This window comes from Filicampus tigris, chromosome 3 (genome assembly GCF_054856515.1).
Source record: "Filicampus tigris isolate MCC_2025a chromosome 3, RoL_Ftig_1.0, whole genome shotgun sequence".
Lineage (NCBI taxonomy): Eukaryota > Metazoa > Chordata > Actinopteri > Syngnathiformes > Syngnathidae > Filicampus > Filicampus tigris.
Window position 1 is genome coordinate 8,496,422 of NC_141219.1, and position 17,565 is coordinate 8,513,986.

General features: G+C 40.2%; 1 protein-coding gene and 1 long non-coding RNA gene across 3 annotated transcripts in view; both read right to left on the reverse strand.

The window, feature by feature from the left end:
- Nucleotides 1-13,158, reverse strand: part of gpc5a (glypican 5a) — an 89,134-nt gene extending 75,976 nt beyond the window's left edge. The window contains exons 1-2 of one of the 2 annotated variants that reach the window (XM_086025929.1): nucleotides 12,703-13,158; nucleotides 10,102-10,263 (exon numbers count right to left, since the gene is read on the reverse strand). In XM_086025929.1, the coding sequence (XP_085882055.1) occupies nucleotides 10,102-10,263; nucleotides 12,703-12,844 (304 nt within the window). In that variant the 5' untranslated portion in view covers nucleotides 12,845-13,158. Of the gene's footprint in view, nucleotides 1-10,101; nucleotides 10,264-12,535; nucleotides 12,628-12,702 lie in introns of those variants that run through there. The other variant, XM_086025930.1, reaches the window with a different exon arrangement.
- A 262-nt stretch (nucleotides 13,159-13,420) lies between these two features.
- LOC147149766 (uncharacterized) lies at nucleotides 13,421-16,000 on the reverse strand. The gene is made up of 2 exons (XR_015086195.1): nucleotides 15,775-16,000; nucleotides 13,421-14,488 (listed from the first exon to the last, which is right to left on the reverse strand). It is a non-coding gene; the product is annotated as an uncharacterized LOC147149766 (long non-coding RNA).
- Nucleotides 16,001-17,565: the final 1,565 nt, after the last annotated feature.

Genomic DNA, 17,565 nt, shown 5'->3' on the forward strand with positions numbered 1-17,565 from the left:
ACCAGCAGGTTTGTTAGTTTACATGTGTCAAACTCTACTAGCTTACTAGCTTCCATGTTTTAGATGTTTCCCTTCTCCAACACACCTGATTCAAATGATCAGCTCATCAGCAAGCTCCGCAAAAGCCTGATTAGATAGATCTCTGGGGGTGGCCATTTTGTCACTTCTCTCAACTGAAAATGACATCACAGTTGCCCAGGGCTCAGGTAATGACCAATCACAGCTCACCTGTTTTCTGAAGATGAACCATGATTTTTTTTTTTATCTGAACCCTGAGCAACTGTGATGTCATTTTCAGTCGACAACAAGTAACAAAATGTCCACCCCCTGATATGGACAAAAAACAGTGGATTTTACAACCTAATTAACTCATATCACACAAACACAATATCAATCAGAATGCTGTTTTCAGACTATTGCGGCATAGAACATATTATTGTAAAGAAAATTTCTGTGTTGACTGACTTCAAGCTTTTTGTAATAAAGACTATTGAATTTACCCAAACGCTGTTATTTTGAAAATTGTTGTCCACGGAAGATAACTTCTTTATTTTTGTAATAATAATTGCATGAGTTAGGTTGTTGGCTTGCTTTATAATACTGCTGTTGGATGCCCCCCCCCCCCCCCCCCCCCCAAAAAAAAAATTAGGACAGAGATTTTGTTGATATGTAGCATACAAAGCACAACTCACCTGAACAAATACTTAAGACATGTACCCTCTCAGGGATGTTTTTGATATCACACCAAAAATGACCTTAAGCATTTCGGGGGTTATTTATAGAAAAACAACTCAGAACTACAATTTGCATGCTCCAGATTTCTGTGGTATTGCAAAATGTAATCTAAAATAAACTGAGCTTCATTACAAGCTCTTGCTCGCAAGCAAATAAAACATGACCACATGTCATTGAGCGACGTGATTTGAAAAGTGGCTGGAAGACGGAGGGAAAGCAGAGTAGTAGTTACTCCGACTAGTTTGTTTCTCTGAAGCACCCCAAATGGCTGGATTGTTAAAGGCTATTGACTCTGACTAATCCCGTTTCCCACTAAATCCTCATCCTCTGACTTCAAACACTGTGCAAAGACTTTCAATAGGCTCTGGCATCCTCCCAAACCTTCTCTCCATCAGTCGTTCATTCTTCTTCACGCTCTGTCCTTGGCTGGATCAACTGTCCACAAAGCACAGCCCAAATTCATGTGGGAATCTTGAGGAGGCCCCCGTTTTGGATGGGGTACACACATGCGCATGTATACACACACTCTAGTGACAACAAAAGAGTCGGCCAATTGAAAGGTCCTGCACAAAAGAGTAGAGGGCAACTGTGAGAGGCAAACCTGGATTTCAAACCAAAACATCCAGTGCTCAACATATTCAAAATACTCCACTGTTCATCGTCCAATGAGCCAGGTCTGTGTGGGTGCTCTTCTTGCAGCAAATCTCTTTTCAAACAAATGATGCTACGCTCAAAAGGGATGGTTCGGTCTCGCAACGAGTTCCGGCAGACCAAGGCTCTTTTTTTTTTTTTTTACTACACGCCCCTGGTGCTCTTGAAAATTTGGTGACGGAAAACAGACTACACCAGGTGCAACCAGGGATCCGTTTCACAAAGCAGGTTCAACAAATTGAGTCGAATCCTGAAGTCTGAGTTACTCTGAGATAGGAAACTCTGAGTTTCCGGTTTCAGAACAGCAGTTTGGATCAATTTATTCAACTCGGAGTATCTTCACCTGGAGTTAGCGCGTGCACCACAACTATGAAAAGAGAGCATAAATGGAGCCCCGATTCCATGAGTCACCATGGCAACGGGGGAGGGGCATGGTAGAACATTGCTGCTCGGGTCAATTTGTGCGGACGTTTCAAGTCCTTTGCAATCACAATAATATAACAGAGGAAAAGTGCTTGCTTCCGCCTATTAATTTATTTCATTTAGGTCAAATCTCACGGGGGAGAAGCACACTTAACAGCTGATAAAATATAAAAACATTGTTCAAACATTTAAGACCTCGGCATAATCTCATGGTGGTACAATGAAAAAAAGATGGTTGAATTTACTCAATTAAGTATATTTCATCAAGTGGTTGCACAAAATAAAATAATCTGGAGGCAGATACATTTTTTTAAGTAGGTGTATAGACTACTTAAAAAAAATATCTGGATTCAGTGGATTATTTTCCATACAGTGTGGCTGTGGTTGCTGAGAGAAGTTGCACTGATGCATTAAGAGGTAAATTCTATGCCCGGATTTGCTCAAAATTTTGTGGTCTTGGCTCATTAAACTAAAGTGCTGGATCAGGTCAAGTTTTGCTCCGATTGCGCTGCTATAAAAGCTAGATAATCATCAAAGTTGGATCCAAGTTTTATTGCAATCCATCCAAACATTAACCTCACGATAAATTTCCGGGTTCAACAAATTCATGTAGCTTTTTGTCCTTACAATGGAAGGTTTCAGAAAAAAACAAAGGCCTAGGACTGGATTAACATAATAAATATGTTACCAGTTGATTAGCATTAGTCTGACAGTATTGATCTATCAATGAAATAAGTCAACAGCCAGTTAGATATCGCACATATATAGACAAACAGGCATTCACATTCACAATCAAACGCAGAACCAATCAACTGTGATGCAAAAATGCTAACCGCTGAACACCAGTGAAACATGGCCAAAACTACACTTTCAAATGTTGTTATTCTGATTCATTTTATTTCTTTTCACAAACACAAATAGAATTGCTATCAGTCCAGTAAAAGTTTGCAAACAATATATTACCAGTAAGTCAAGAACTAAATTAAACCTTGCTCCTATGTGAGCAATCCTGGTTCATTTCATTCTCAGCACAAAAGATCCTTTAAAAGATGCCTATAAAAGAAGCCAGCCAATTTCCTATTCTCAAGCAAGGAGCCAATTTGTGCCCGAATTAGACCTTTTACTGGAAGGGAAACTATTATACTACAGTATAGCCACTGATGTACTGTATGGTGACTCAGGGCTGGTTAGAGCACAATATCCTGGAAAATAAATTACAGTTCTCAGATAAGATACGGTACATGATTACTATGATTAGTAGTTGTTGTTGTATTTCAAAATGGTTTGCTTACTTTCCTTAAGAGAAGATGTTAATCATAATGTAATATTACAAAACAAAAAGTGTCAGACAGTGTTTATTATGTCTGGTGCTCCTCAATGTTTCTGCTAATTAAAAGTAGGCACCTCTGACTTCACTGTTGACTACTAATTATGATAACACATTGGTTTTATGGAGAGCTTCTCTGGAGTTGTAGAAAAATGCAAAGAAACTCTTTACATCTAAAATAGTAACGACATTTTGTATTCGTAAAAAACCCACTGAATAAAGTAAATTCAGTTACAGCAGCAGACAGCGCGACTCGTGGTTGTTTGCTCCACTTTCTGCTCAGTCAGTTTAGTACAGACTGCTCTTGTTTTGGTCCTGAAAGTGGAAATTTTATTTTATTGCTGCTCAGTGCTGTAGTGGATATTTTCTAATCGGATAAAGGTTTGCCGGCCACCCCATAAACCTTGACTGTTTTGCTTTATCGACTAGCTTTTCTTTTTGTAAAATAAATATACCTATGTATATACCTTATATACTGTATAATTGCTTAGCCTATCTTTATGATGGATTCCCCCTCTCTGTCCACTTTTTTAACTCGTTTGAAGACACATTTTTATTCTTTGGCTTTCGACCCAACATGAAACTGACACTGTTCTGCTGTTTTCTGGTGTCTACTGTATTTGTGTTAGTATCATTAATTTGTGTTTTAATTTACTGCTTTCATTGTGCTTGTTGTTGTATTATTGCTATTTTATGTTATATGTAAAGTGCTTTGTTACAGCTGCAGCTGTTGCAAAATGGGCTCTATAAATATAGTTCTATTGTATTGTATTGTATTGTATTGTGTTGTTTTGTATTAGTTCATACCTTTTGCGACATTTTTGGTTAGTGGTGTTGTTGGAATGTTTTGTAGGTCTCGAGTCCATAAGCCCAATTAGCAATTTCCAAAACAACTACTTACCTCAATGTGTGTTCGTTATATCTTTCAAGAAGGTATCCAATATAAATAAAGACTCACACAAATCGATTGAACTTTCTCGTCAGTTTTCTTTACCATCTCTGAAGTTCAGGAATCATACAATGATCAGATCTGGGCAGCTTTTCCATCCTCGCGAATGCTCTCACCCGAGACGGGCGAGGGCAGAAAATGGGCGTGGTCTAACATGCAGCCCTCACATTTATACAGTCTTCAAAATCTAAACATAATGTGGGTTGGCCTCCTCCCTGGCTGGACCAGCTGGTCCCGTGCTCAGATTAGGGCACGCTGAACTAATTATGCGATGTGTAATTCCCAATTTGGTTTTTGGTTAACCTGTTGGCTAATATAAAGCCATTCTTATAGATTCAGATCCTTCCGAGTGCCGTGAGATTTTTGTGATGTAAATTGGGTGCCTTGGCTAAATAGAGGTTGGAAAACACTCGGTTAAAGTAATGTCACTACAGGCATTCTTTTTGGCCAACCTAAATTAAAATACTGCAATATTTAAATAGTTGTCATTGTTTTGAATCATAAGCTCTTGTCTCTGCGTGGTAAGGTTTCTATATGTTTTATTTTTGTACATGGTTTGGGCCACACTAAAAATAAAAGACGGTGAGTGTGGCGAGAGCTGCAAACAAAACCAAGCACAAGATGAAGACATTCCTCGCCCTTCGTCAGCGTGTCCGTTCACTGAAGAACCTCCCACCAACCACTCGCACCCAAAACAACATGTAGGCGGTAATGTAGTCTTAGCCAAAGTAGTTATTAACCAAATCCATATAATGCGATATAAAAAAAAACATTATTTACAGTACTACTCGTGTTTGATCCGCACCAAGTAAAACAGCTTAATCTCCCTCTCAACTGAAAGCTTTCTTGTTTGGCAAAGAGTGAGACAACAAAATGTAGTCTCTGTTGAGAGGCCAGCACCATTCAGACTCGTTTTCTATTCAAAAGCTTTAAAAGCAGCAGGTCCCTTTCAGGGTCAGTAAGCAAACACACATTTATGAGCATAATTGAATATGGAAACCTTTGTTACATGAATACCTACCTTTCTGACAGTGTCAATAAAACAGCTAAATGTTTGGCATATAGTGGTTCTATAATGTAAGATAACATAATATAATACAATAAAATACAATACAATAAATACAATATACTGTACTATACTATACTATACTATACTATACTATACTATACTATACTATAATATAATATAATATAATATAATATAATATAATATAATATAATATAATATAATATAATATAATATAATATAACATTATACAACGGAACACACAGTAGACAAGCGGTAAGCACATCTGCCTCACAGTTCCAATGACGTGGGCTTCCTGGCCCCTGCCTTCCTGTGTGGAGGAAATGCATGTTCTCCCCATGCTTGCGTATTTTTGGGGCTTGCATGGTAGGTTAACTAAAGAGTCTAAACTGTTCTTAATGAACATAGATAGGATAGATGTTCCTTAATTTCCCACGTGGGATTAATAAAGTACAGTACAGTATACTGTATGTTGTAAACTCAAATTCATGCATTCATTTTTAAAGTCTTTTTTATCTCATAATCATTCCATCGTAGAAGAAGAATGGTTCAAATTTGATTGAAAGAACCAAAATTGGGGATGCTTGATACAACTTTTTTTCTGACCGAATACCGAGTACAAATATTCAACTACTCAAATGAGTACGTTGTTCATGAACTTCATGAGTATATGTGCAATTAAAGGTTAAACATATTTTATGATGACAATATCACACATTCAATTATTTCCAAAAGTATCATTTGTTTTGAATGTATTTTGAATCATATTTTCGACAACATTCTGCAGGTCAACTGCCATCAGATGCAAGGATAATTTATAGGAGGGAACATTGAGTACAAATACCCTATTTCCTTTGGCTCTACAAAAATAGAATGCAAATAGCCCCGATGTGGCTAAGCCTTCTCTATTAAAGTGTTTCTAGTAAGGCTGTCACAAACAAATGTTTTTAGAATCGATTATCCTACCAATTACTCCATCAATTACACGGGTAACCCCAACACCACCACCTCCCACTTTTTGTGGTCGTCTTAGTATGGGGCCCTAGTATCTGCCAGTGCACCTTGATAGCAGTCACCAAGATCCCGTCTCTTCCTTCAAGGCCCCACAAAGGAAGTAAAAAGGTCAAATTGACAACTTTATAAGAACATTCTTTTGAACCGGTGGTCGTCAGGATCTCAACAGCTGACTCACAGTGGTTTAAGTTTTATTTGCCCCCTGCCTGGCATGGAGCAGTTTGGTTGTCATGGATGGAAGACAAAACTGCAGAGGATGGAGGAAAAAAGGTCTTTCTTGAAGCCAGGCTCAGCAGGCTGCGTGAGTGTGTGTGCGTGCGTGTGTGTCCATGCACGCGCGCTGTGCAGAAACCTCAAAACCAGCATAAGAAAACATTCCATCCTGGGAGACTTTCAGACAGAAGAAGAGAGGAGATAAAGTAATATGCTGGGAAGAAGCTCAAAGGTCATCTCCGTCTTTTCATTTTTACCATCCCCGTTGCCCAGAAAGATGTTTGGCGCTGTGAGATGACATGAAAGGCAGTGTCCGAGTTGGTTTCAGGATGAGATAGTAAGACGTTGTGGCAACTTGCTCTGAAGAAATGAGGAAAATGTAATGAAGCGTTGCAACAAGATGAGTCCAGCTTTGAAGCTCTGCTTGTAATTAGCAGCTCATGTGCTTTCTGTTACTCTTTTTTTTTTTTTTTTAACATATTGAGCACTTTTCTGAAAGATGCCCAAGAAGGTTTTATAACCATGGTCCATTACAGACAAAAGCACAGTCACACCCAGGAAAAATACATTTTAAATGGCACTTTGTGTTTGTTTGTTTTTTTTTATCTCCACGCGTCTTGTGTCTACATTCTTCTTAATTTCTTTGTAGCTCTTTCCCATCAGCTGTGTCATTTGACGATGCCTAATTGAAAGCTTTGCCAAACAAATGGCTACATTAGCCTTAAATCCTCTTTCACCACATCACACCTCGTGTCTGTTTGCACTCATCCTTACTGGTGTGTCTCCAATTATAGTACAGGCTGTTAATCAATTGCAAACTGAATCAAAAGTTGCTGTTTTTTAGTTTCACAACCCCCATGTTTTTTTTTTTTGGAAAACTAGATAAAACAGCTTGTCAAGAATAATTTCAACTCTGTAACATGCTCTGAAAATGTGTCAGTCGAAACATGTTTTTAATCACATATTGAAATGTGTGACAAGAGAAAATCCAAAATCACACATGAATAAGAAGCAGTTCACTTACATCAATCAAGAAGCATTGAGTTGGGAAAAATTGCTTGACTTGTATTTCTTTTATGTTCACACATCAACAGGAAAAATAAAAACATTTTGCCCCACTTTGTTCAGATGTAAGCATCTGCATGTGATCTTTGTGCCTCCGTGCTTCCCATACATGTTTCCACTGCAACTTTTGCACAATGTGACAAAGCCTCTGAAAGCCTCTGCTGCCAAACAGAACAATGCCACGTGGGTGGTTCAGAGTGCGTGTGAGCGTGTGTGTGTGTGGGGCGGGGGGGGTGTTTGTGTGCGTGAGAAGACATTTGCAACTTTGAATTTAGACTTTACATACACCTTCAGTAATGATGGTCTGTATGGATTTGAAATATTAATATGCAGGTAATAGGCCTCACTACCAAGAAAACATGAATAAGATTTTATATACATGTATATCAGGGTTCAACATGACTTTTTTTGTTCACCAACAACTGTCATTCGCCTATGTCAGCTGACTTTGAGCAAGAGGAGTACACCTTGGGACTGGTTGCGCGCTCTTCCCAGGTCAGGTACAACTGTTTTACTCAAGCTTCTCCGTCAAACAAAGCAAAGAAAAAATGGAGGCCATGGAGTGCTGGGTTTATTACATAACATTTTAATGTATATGTTGTTTTGTCTACACACACACAAAAAAGATGTGTGATTTTTTTTATTCAGGTGAACATTTAATGCACTGTGAATATAGTATGTTTTGCGGAGTTGCATTTCCTACATGCCTCATATTGTATACGCCAACACAATCCCAAAGGAAAAGCAGTTAGTGTGGAAATTATCAACTATTATCTCTATGTTAGACACATTTGCTTGTGCGAGTGAACTGAAATCATTTTGCCAAAGTTGTCCGTAGCCAAAGCAACGTTGAAATCGTCACACTTTTATTAGATTGTGGCCGTGTTAATACTTCAAATGAGAAAGAAACATTGGGGGGGACGCTAAACCTTTCATCTTAGAGCAGTTGTCTGACACCAAAGTGTGAATTTAAACGATGATCTGAGTCAGATGCTGGCTTGTACGGCGCAGCTTGATGGAAGCAGCTGCCAGTGTTTGTTGAGAGTTGATGTTGACAGGGATCTTGGGTTCGGTTCGGCAGGAGTGCGCAATCACTGCCATTCTAGCGTAAGATGCCTGGTGGCACGTTTACAGTACACTATTTTAAGAAAATACAGATTGGAGGAGTAAAAAGATGTTTTATAAAATAATTTGTGGGATATTGTGGAGGAGTTTTTTTTCCAATCAATAACATAAACCCTGACAATAACTATAAAGCAAAATAAAATAAATAAATAAAATAATCGTAAAATAATCAGCAATGAGCATTGTTGTAGTCACACAAGTACTGAAGTTTATTTGGAGTTCATCCCATACATACGGTGCCACTTTCAAAAATCGCAGGAACTCACTTGAGCTCCAAACAATAATTCATCTAAATAGGTTATTGCCCCAAATACATAAAATGTACTACCGTCCCAAAATATTTTCCAAACATAGCATCAAGATGACAAATGTTGGGCTTGTTTTAAGGATCGTGAATGTCTTAGCTGAACTTAGCTGCCTAAATAGCACCATTATAATAAAAACAGGACTCCCCCTTGACAGACCACGACTAAAACACAGCAATCAAGCCTCGCTCTGCCATAAATCATTTAGATTTTAGGAGAACAATAACTGTACGTCTAAAAACGGAGACGCACCGTTAAAGTAAATTGTCTTAATGATATGTGTAGAGCTGCTTATTTAAGTCATAAGCTTGTCTCTTGTCAGACGGGAGGTATCAGGGTAAATGGGAGAACTTCTCAAAGTGGGCAGCAGGATTTCTCAAACAGAGGAAGGTTGTTGTCTTTAAAGGGAAATCAACCCAAACACATTTTTATTCAAGAATATGTTCCCAGCAGGCCCACGAGTTGAAACACGTCATTCTGATTAATATTGCGTTTGTGGAATATGAGTTAAGCAGCAAAATCCACCCCTTTTTAGCCATCTCCGGGGGCGGCCATTTTGTCACTTCTGTCGACTGAAAATGACATCGCAACTACTCAGGGCTCCAGTAACACCCAGCTTCAGAAAACAGGTCAGCTGTGATGGGTCGTTACCTGAGCACTGAGCAGTTGTGATGTCATTTTCAGTCGACAGAAGTGATAAAACGGCCGTCCCCAGAGATGGCTAAAAACGGGTGGATTAACTCTTATTCCACAAACGCAATATTTATGCCTTGTTTCAACTAGTGGGTTTGCATAGAACATATTCTTGAAAAAAATATGTTCGGGTTGACCTCCTCTTTAAGCCAGGAGCCGCTCACTACCGGTGGGTCGAAAGCAAGAAATGTACAGGTATGTCGAAATGATCAGTCAGTCACTTTACAGTCATTGGACATTTCGGTACGCTTGCCTGCATACACGCCATAAAATCTTAGTATATTCTTGGCGGATGGTCAGCGATGTGTTGGCTGCCTGAGCAGTGCAATCAGGTTTAACTTGGACACAGTGCAGTGAAGGCCTCCTGGGGCTCTTTCAAGTGTCTGATCGCCACATCAGAGTGAACTGATAGTTGTGGAAGGAGGACAGATGCTCTTGTTTGCTTTGAAGAGGGGCCTCACTGCACACACATTCACACTGACGCTCTGTTTTCAAAGCACCCACATCACCTCCATTTAACACCTCAAAATGCCTCAGCGGGGATCGGTGTCTGACCAACTGATGAGAGTCTTACCTTGAAAAGCAGCCAAGTTGCGCGAGATGAGAAACTTTAGGCTGGAGCTGGAAGTCTGAAGGAGGTTTTCGATGTCCCTCCGCGCGGCTATCTGGTATTTCTCCTCCATCTTTTTCGTGCAGCAGGTCTGGCTTCTAGACCTGCATACTTGAAGATCTGAGCCTGGGAGTTTTAACATAAACAAGATGTATCAGAATTGAACTCTAAAGAACAGTTAATCTAGCTACATGAAGGCTTTTACATATTAACTGACATTGGCCGAATGTTAGCAGTGCGTTGCGCTATTTATCAATTGTTTTGTTGGTTCAATGCAAACTACAGTACTGTTTGTAACCTTTGACACTCAAAAGGCTCTGTGTTTATGTGTGTGAGCTGAATCGTCCATTGGTGTGAACAGTGAATGGTTATATGTGCCCTGTGATTGGCTGTTCAAGCTGTTCTCGCCCAAAATCAAACAAACAACCATTCACACTCACTTTCACACCTATGGGCAATTTCCAGGAATGAGGGAGGAAGCAAAAGTGTGCAGAGAAAATCCACTCCACAAGGGAAGGCCAGAGCCTTTTTTCAAACTCAGAACTGTGATGCCGACTTGCTTACCATTTGCCCACTCTGCCGCTCCTGATACTGTTATATGAATATGATATTCAGTATGCACCACTCACAGAGTTTGGGATCAATGGTCACTTTTAAACTGCTCAACATTTCAGTACTTTTTGCACAACTTGCTGTTCTCTAACAAGGAGCACAACTTCAAAATTCAAAACAGGTGCTTGACCCATAAAGCAGCAAATGATTTCTTTTATAATTCTTATATGAGCAGTTCTTTTCATCAATGAGTCCAAGACGACTCCTAGCAAGTGATCAACAGTACTTTGCCAAACTGGATGTCTCGGAGGGAACTGGCCACTGAGTTTAGAGTGTGACAGATTGTCATCAGCAGGTTGCAACGTAGATACAATAAGACTGTGGAAGTCACCCAGAGTCATAAACTGGATTTCCTTGTGGGGAAAAAAAGCACCGATTGTGAATTTTGACACTTGTGCGGCTCCTTAACAGCAAGTTGTTCACAAAGTAGGCCCCTACTGAAACATTGAACATGTTGGACTTGTGAATTTAAAAGTTTAATGAAAATCAAATTAAACTCATCAGAAAATATTATAGTCCATTTGATGTTTATATTGAAATTTCTAAATCTGAAATCTGAAACAATTTCGGTCCATACGGTGTGGATGCAAACTTTTTTTTCTACAGATGACTTGAAGAGAAGATGAACAGTAAAATTGTACAAGCACCAGCCCAACACATGTTTAGGAACATAATATGACGTGGACAAAAACAATAATGGTCATGTTTTTTTAATGCACAAATGGTGATTTGAAGATATGACTGGAGACAGAAAACCCAAACATCTTGATTTTTTGATAAATGTGACATTTATCAAATCACAGAGCTGTGTCAGATTTTCCTCCACAATCAAATGTCAACAATCAGCAGTGCACCCATGCAGGACAACTGGAACATCTTGAAAGCGACCCGAAGCCCTGCAAATGGTCCTCGGGCATGTTGAGACTGAGAATGTAGACAGACTTGGCCAAAGGCACCATCAACTCCACATGATGTGATGGCACACGTGGAGGAATTCCAACTCTTTCCACAACAACAGGAAATGGGAGCTCACCCATCTTGCTCGGTTTTATCAAATACTACAGAGATAGGCTCACTTCGAACAACACACACAAGGTCAGTTTGGGCACTGGAGGGGGGGGGGGATTATTGTTGACCTTTAATAATCTGGGGGAAGCCTCAATCATGATGTCACCCTGTTGGATTCTTGGATTTATGGCACTTATTTTTCACAAGCACAGCATCCTCTGCATTTCCCAAGGATAGCTGATATTTGATGGAATCATGGAGGAAATGTTTTACCTCTCCCATGTTTCGAATTGTAATTGGTCTTAGCAAAGGCTAAGTGTAGGTGTTGTTTAGGTGTAATTTGAAATGATTCGCCCCAGGAGTTACCAATTGATACATGTAAAGTGTTTTTAAGGCTACAATTCTACTAATTCCGTATCTTTGAGCTGTACGTGTTTTGGACATTTGAAATTGGTGTTTGAGGCTTGTTCCGGCGTTTTAATGTGCTAACATCAATATAGCAGCATTTTGGGGGGAAGTGTGGTCAAGTTGGGAAGGAGTAAATTGTTAGCCAACATGTAGACTATTCTGCACGTCAGCGTTTATATTCGGTTCAAATTCAAAATCTCATTAAGATTTTAATTTAAACCCATAATGCGTTTATCCCTTAAAAAAGCTACAGTTCCAACAATATAACGCTTTCCAACGATGTTTTTATGTACATGAAATGCATATTCACATGGAAAATACACTTTTAATCCTGCCATAAAACACTTAAGAATGTAATATTTGCCCATACCTCGAGAGTGTGCTTCACTTTAAGACGCCTGATTACGTACAAACAGCTCGTGACGTTAGAAAATGTCAGGTTGACAGCAACAATGAAGTCTGTGACAAGCGATAACATCACATTTGCGGGTATTCGTATGGAACTGCATTCGCTGAACCCATAAAGCTCGTACATACCTGGCCTGGGACTTAAAGGCAGCATCTGGCTCGGTCCAATTTGTCTGAGCTGAAAAACTTTGCGCACTTCGTCGCATTTGTGCGGGTTCCCAAAGCAAACGGCACATAAACACGCCAACAGAAAAGTGCGGCTCGTCCACATCGTATAGTACTTGGAGGAAAAGTCTTCGCTTATAGCCAATCCAAAAGCCGTAAAAACGTGTTGCGTTCAACTCAGGTGTGACCCGACTACATGGTAGCTTTTCCGGGACAAAATGTTAAGAAATCTGGAAGAGGGCTTACATCCAGTCAGATACAAAGTTAGTGCTTTATGAGCGGCGTATCTCCAAAAAGCATGCAGTACAAGTTGGCAGAGGCGGTTCCTGATACCTGTTCCCTACTCGGCTAAGTGATGGCCAACAGTGCGACGTCTCCCTCTACTGGATAAAAGGTGCAACTACAACACTGTCGCGCTTTTTGTAAGAAAGCTGTTTTCTAAATATCGACTCAAATAAACAAGCAACATTTAGTTTTAAAATTCGTATGCAAAGCACACTGTCAACCACACTTGCTAGTAGGTTAACCACTATGCAGACAGCGACAACTAAACTGTACAAAAATATCTGTTTAAGAACTACTTGGGGTTCACGAGTATCAGTAGCGAACATGGTAAATCATATATTGACCTCTGAAAATTACGTCAGGGTCCCAGGGCAATGACAAAGTCCACAAAATAGAACAATTTTAACAATTTTTATTCACATGAGCACAAATACAAAACACTGTGCGCTTGCATTTCTGGTAAGGGCCACATACATGACGGTTGAATGAGGAGCAGTTGGGGGTCACAGTTCAGGTCTGTCTGATCATATCCTCATTCTTATACAGGCCGGGACAAGTGCAATACCTCAAAAATATATAGCATTGCTACTGATCCCCACCTGTACAAGAAGGGACAACTCCACAAATCTGTTAGAACTCATGTTCAGATATGCATATGTACCAAAGTATGGTTAGAATCGCAAGTGATATTTCATACACCTAGTCAGTTTTGCATGGATTTGCACAGCAAACACCAGTTAAAGCTGAATGCAAACCAGCAAAACTTACCAAGTGATGATAAGCGTTACTTAGGATGGCTGGACACACGCACTTCAAAATGAGACTGTAAGTTAGAAATACTTCAAGTGCTTACATTGCAGTAGATAGGAGAAAAGCACTACCTGCACTATAAGCACTTTAGTACTGCTGAACCCATGGAGCATCTTGAGGAGACCTACAAAACAATTCTGTCACTGCAATTGGCACAAGAAAGCACATATTGCGAGTTGAGATTGCGGGGATGCCACATCCAAAACCCAAAGATCCAAACAGGTGGAGAGCAAGCAGGCCACCATCAGTTTTGCATAGATTTGCACAACTCATCTATTCTTGTAGTGCAACTATGCAAAACTAGCAGAGAACTGCAAGACATTTGAGCCCAATTAGAAATTAGGAATTGGTCTGGTGGCGCATATCACAGCCCCTTATGCCAGAAGGAGCACTTAGGGCAGTAGGTGCTAGTCTATTTCACTATCTGCACTAGATGCACCTTAGCACAAAGACAGTTCTGCAAAAGACATGCAAGAAGAGGGCGACTGTGTACGCACACAAACACACAAGTATCTGCATATTGCTTTAAGTGCCTCCACTGCAGTAGGTTTCACACAGAACTACCTGCACTGTAAGCACTTTGACAATACACAAACTGATCAGAGTCTTGGTCGAAAAGAGCTCGTGGTTGTGCTGCTTCTACTCCAGAGTGGCCCTGGAAGGAAAACACAGAAGATACGTGAGGATCGCTTCTGCAACAGGTACAAATAGGACGCGTGTGCTCTACAAGGTAAGTTCTGATCATACATACACCAAACGTAGTGAGCAAAATAAAAAGCAAGTAATTTATTTGAGAGAATTTGAACGAGCGGCGCAATTTGCGAGTCGCGTTTTTTGGGACTCCACGGGAGCGCGTGCGCGGGGAGTGCTTTACACCCCTCCCCCACAGTCTTTAACATGGCGCCGAGAAGTGCGCCAACCTTAGCGTAAATCGCTCTCAACTGACGCCACCTGAACGTATCTTAAGAACTGTGGCCGTGTCTTGTCTGATTCGAGGTCTCTGTCGCGCGTGTTGTGCTTTCGAATCCCTTTACAACACAAAAGCCCCGCCGTCAAAGCGAAGAACGGGCAGCTGTGTGCTGCGCTGGTTGGAGGTTAGCTTAGCCGCAGCTAGCTGGCGTTAGCACGACGAAAACATGGCAAATGGTGCCGCTTGCATTCTGCGCGATGTGTCTTTTGTCGACATTTATATTAGCTGGTGTGGAAAATTGGTGGCCTAATTTTAGAACTAAACATTTGGCGCTTTAAAAGTTAGGTTTTTGCTCTATTACGAAATGTGAAGCTACACGTTAGCCTTAGCTAGCCCAACAACAAACACGCCCATTTAATTAATAAAACCTACTATTTGTCTTCTCTACAGTGATGAGTGCAACAAACAACGCGATGCGTGTTTGACTGTCTGTTTGAGTTGAAACTGATTCAGTAGGAATTGTAGTGAGGCAAGTTGAGGCTGCTAAGCTAGCAAGCTAAAGCGTGCGGCCTTAAGCCTGCCCCATGTGCTACTGCTTTGTTCTGGGGGGCACTTTAACTCACACACCACTGCACTCAAAATTGGCCAGTCAATTCCCCGCATTTACTCTACTTGCTTTTAAAAGTATTACGCCGCCGCCCTTGTATTAAACTCAGTTCTACCGTGATATTAGCAGTTCGAACTAGTTGCGAAAGCGCAGCGACGAAAGCTCGGGACAGCTTTTCAAATCTCCCTCATTCCCTCAATGGTGGAAGCTGAGGGGGCTGCCATGCGCCTCATGTTACACTGTTTTCGTCGCCAAAACATAATTTGCGCCAAACGCTTTGCTTTTTTTCAACCACCACGGCGGTAAGATACACGCAGTAAACACCAGATACGCCAGCAGAACATTCCCCATCTCAAGGCAAAGACTTAAAAACAGCCCAAAGCAGACTTCCTCGCTGATAAACATGCGCTCGACAGACACTCACCAGCCGAAATCCACCATCTTCGCTACTTGCTCGGACTGGCGTGCACTCAGCTGCCGGCGACAAAAGCGGACGAAACGCGCAACAATTCCGCAAACTTTTGGACCCGCGGCGACAAAAAGAAGGAAGAGACGTGACTAGCGCTGATTGCGAGTGAATGTGCGGCCCCGTGCGCCGCTTGAAGAAGGTTGCGGGCGCAGGAAAGTGGCGCGAAGGCGACCAGTTGGGAACCATGTGGCTCAATGAAGGGCGGCTCCCACTCAACGTAAATATGTAGCTACAACCCCCAACTCTCCCGACATTTGCATACATCAACTACGGTACTTCCGACAGAACCGCTGCGAGCCCACAACACTACATCCCGGCCGTCTTTGGGCAACCTACAAGGGAAATGGCTCTTCTAATATTACCATTTTACCTTCAAAGATTATAAAGGACAACAGCCTACACGTTGAGTTAAACCTAACTGGGATTTATTCACGAGATTTCATTGACCATCTGCTTCATCGGACAATACCAATGGCGCTTAATTGTGGAAATATGTTTTTTAAATGTTTTTTCTTTGGATTTTTTCAGTAGTTGTTAATTTTTTAGATTCGTGAAAGCTAAACTCAGAGCAGAATCATGCATCGAATAATTGACCTGTTGCTTCTTGGATCTTTTAAATGCGCGTTTAACAACGGGATACGTTTGTTTGTTTGTTTGTTTGTTTGTTTGTTTGTTTGTTTGTTTGTTTGTTTCGCACAATTTAAAAGCAGCGCAGGAATGGAATGAAGCCGGACATTTTTGCACAAGATTCCACTTTCATTATGAAAAGTATGTCAAATGAAAAATGTCTGGATAAACAGTACATTAAGTATTTATCTAAAGTATTCCCAAACTATGGCTCAATTGGGAAATGTAGTCATTTGCTTTTAGTACACAAGAATGTAAAATACAGTACCAGTCAAAAGTTTGGAAACTCGCTCTATTTCAGTGTTTTTTCAGTATTTAAGATTTTCCTTAATTAATACTGAAATCATCGAGATTATGAAGACATTGATGGAATTAAACAAAAAAAATCAAAATAATATGTTTTGTATATATTTTTTTCTAAATAGGCACCTTTGGCACAGATAACAGCTTTGCACATCTTGGTATTTTCTCAGTCAGCTTTATGATGTGGATGATGCTTTATGACCTGGCTTTCAGTTCACAGTAGTGCATGATCAAGAATTACTATCTTGAATGTCTTGAACTCAATGTTTTTGAGACATTTGAATTTGAAGGTGTTTCCTAACTTTTGACCGGAACTGCATTGAGACTATTAATGAGGCAGGAGCATTTTAATGTAATACATCTTTACACAAACATATTTAAAACTGATTCAAACATCCAGAGCATTTTATTTCTTAGCGTTTGTACTCAAGGACACATTCTCCAATCTTAATGGATGTGCAAAATTATTCCAACTTGTTAGTCATCCAAAAAGCAACAATTGAAATGACATTTTCATTTTAATAATATCTAGCATTAAAATACAATATCTTACTTAGACATATTTCAGACTTGTTTGTCAGTGTAATCTGAAAAATATTTAACTTCAACTCAGTATGCCTGTAAAATTCACAATCACTGCCACTGATAATTGAGACTGGGAAAGTTTTTCTATCCGAATATGCTTAAATTCTTGCTGCTGAGAAAAAGATGAATAGAGTGGGGACAATAATACCATTGTATGACAACAGAAGAACAGTTGAGAGCTGCAGGAAAAAGTCAGGGCCACCTGACAGGCTATAAGGCCCAATTGAATGT